The sequence below is a fragment of the Otolemur garnettii genome, unplaced genomic scaffold (assembly GCF_000181295.1).
Source record: "Otolemur garnettii isolate 467f Iridium unplaced genomic scaffold, OtoGar3 scaffold00127, whole genome shotgun sequence".
NCBI classification, from domain to species: Eukaryota; Metazoa; Chordata; class Mammalia; order Primates; family Galagidae; genus Otolemur; species Otolemur garnettii.
In genome coordinates, this window is record NW_003852522.1 from 3,829,824 (window position 1) to 3,832,151 (window position 2,328).

Here is a 2,328-nt window from a genome sequence, read left to right on the forward strand (position 1 = left end):
AAAAAAAAAAATAACAAAAGCAGAAAAATGTATAGCATAAACAAAACACTTTCTGTTTTTAACTTTTTTGCCACCCTCTATTAGCTTGAAACTCTATAAAGGCAGGACCAAATTTCACAAATAATAGTAACAGCAATAATTTAATAACACTTATTATGCATCAGATATGGTGCATATAAGAGGCAGCACCTTGGTAGTCAGCCTGCATAGTTTGAGATGCCAGGGCTGTAACTTACAAGCTATGTGACACTTGACCCTTTGAGGAAGTTACTTACATGCCTTAGTCACTTCATCTACAAAATAAGGATAAGGATCTAACTTTTAAGGTTGCTATAAAGATCCAAGTAACTAAAATGCAAGTAGGCTGTACCAAGAACCTAGTCAGATTCCTGCTTACTCTTCCTTAGCAGTCTAGGTTTTCTTTTTTCAGACACAGGGTCTCACTTTGTCACCCAGGCTGTAATACAGTGGCTCAATCATAGCCTTGGAACTCTTGGGCCCAAGCCATTCTCCCACATCAGCCTACCAAGTAGCAGGGACTCCAGGCATGTGCCACCACACCCAGCTAATTTTTAAATTTTTTTTGAGGTGAAGTCTCACTCTGATGCTCAGGCTGTTCTTGAACTTCCAGCCTCAAGCAATCCTCCCACCTCTGCCTCCCCAGGCCCTGCTAATTTTTGTATTTTTGTAGAGATGGGCTTTTACTATGTCGCCCAGGCTGTGTCTCAAACTCCTGGCCTCAAGTGAGTCTCCAGCACGGGCTTCCCAAAGGTATGAGCCACCTTGCCTGGTCCTTAGCACTCATTTTAGCAAAAACCAGTTAACAGTAATGAAAGTCAGTGTTTCTGTATCATGTACCAGAATTAAGTTATTTATTTTTGAGACAGAGTTTCACTATGTCGCCCTCAGTAGAGTGCTGTGGCATCACAGCTCACAGCAACCTCAAACTCTTGGCCTTAAGCAATTCTCTTGCCTCAGCCTCCCAAGCTGCTGTGACTACAGGTGCCGGCCACAAAGTCTGGCTATTTTTGTTGTTGTTGAAGTTGTCATTGTTATTTAGCAGGCCAGAGCTTGGTTTAAACCCACCTGCCTCAGTCTATGTGGCCAGCGCCCTAACCACTAAGTTAACCTCCTGAGGATTGACAGGATGGGGACACTAAAGCACAAAAGAAGGCAGGATCTGACCCCTGTCAGCTAGAGTTTTGTGTCCTTAACCTTCGGTTTTCAACTTCACACAGCTCCGTGGCAAGGAAAAGCATCACCCACTTTGCCCAGCTCGTCATAATAGCCCCCCTTATACCTCGGCGCGGTGGCGAAAACGTCGGGATGCAGCTCAGCCAGGCCCACTCGCTCCTGCTCGTAGCCCTTCAAGGACTCGACCCAGGCCTGCACTGGGCGCAGGTGAGCGGGTACCGGGAGCTCGCACTTGCGCAGGACAGGTGCCTGAAGAGCTGGAGCGATAGGGGAATGTCAAGGGTCAAAGCCAAGGGTTAGGGTTTCCTGCCGTCGCCACCCCTCTTAGGGTGACCCCGTTTGCCTCACCTGTCCTCGCCACCGGCTCTGACTTTGCCACTGGCTCTGGCTTCTCCGCCGCCCGCGGTGCCTCATCCGCCAGAGAGTTCACCGCCTGAAAGGTACGAACGAAAATGAGAAACGACCCTGGATCCCCAACATTCATTCTCCGACCCCGCCTCCAGTCCCTGGCCTCACCCTCAGCCGACAGCCGGTGGGCCAAAGCCAGGACCGCACCCCGACCCGGACTAACTGCAGCATAGCAGCACAGCCACTCACGCCGCCGGAGGTCACTTCTCCGGCCGCGCGCGGCGCCTCCAAGTGACGTCACGCATGCGACACCACCCGCCCCTTTGGGATTCCGCGCGGGAAAGCGGGGTAGGGCGTAAAGGCCTGTTCTAGCGTATCCCCGCTTCTGCTCCAGAACTAACCTTCAGACTCCAGTTTTCACTTCTAGCTTATGGACCCTCTGCTACACTTAGGAACGCAACTCCACCACCCGAAACCCTATCACCTGTAGGTTTCTCCCCCTTGCGTCCTGCCCCCAACGAGTGAGCGCAAAAACCCAGTCCATGACGGGACCCTGCTCAGCCAATGAACGTCTGGAAGAATGGCCCGCCCATGACTGGGCGGTTCTGGGGCGGGCACCGAAGGGAATACGGTCATTAAACGTAAAGGTTTTTTTTTTTTTTTGAGACAGAGCTTCAAGCTAGTCCCCTGGATAGAGTGCTGTGACATCACAGCTCACAGCAACCTCCAACTCCTGGTCTCAAGCGAGTCTCCTGCCTCTGCCTCCCAAGTAGTTGGGACCACTGG

General features: G+C 51.1%; 1 protein-coding gene across 1 annotated transcript in view; it reads right to left on the reverse strand.

Annotated features, from left to right (window-relative positions):
* Nucleotides 1-2,069, reverse strand: part of MRPL4 (mitochondrial ribosomal protein L4) — a 13,008-nt gene extending 10,939 nt beyond the window's left edge. Inside the window, exons 1-3 of the mRNA XM_012810253.2 lie at nucleotides 1,711-2,069; nucleotides 1,543-1,627; nucleotides 1,301-1,451 (exon numbers count right to left, since the gene is read on the reverse strand). Coding sequence (XP_012665707.1) covers nucleotides 1,301-1,451; nucleotides 1,543-1,627; nucleotides 1,711-1,773 — 299 coding nt within the window. The 5' untranslated portion in view covers nucleotides 1,774-2,069. The remainder of the gene's footprint in view (nucleotides 1-1,300; nucleotides 1,452-1,542; nucleotides 1,628-1,710) is intronic.
* Nucleotides 2,070-2,328: the final 259 nt, after the last annotated feature.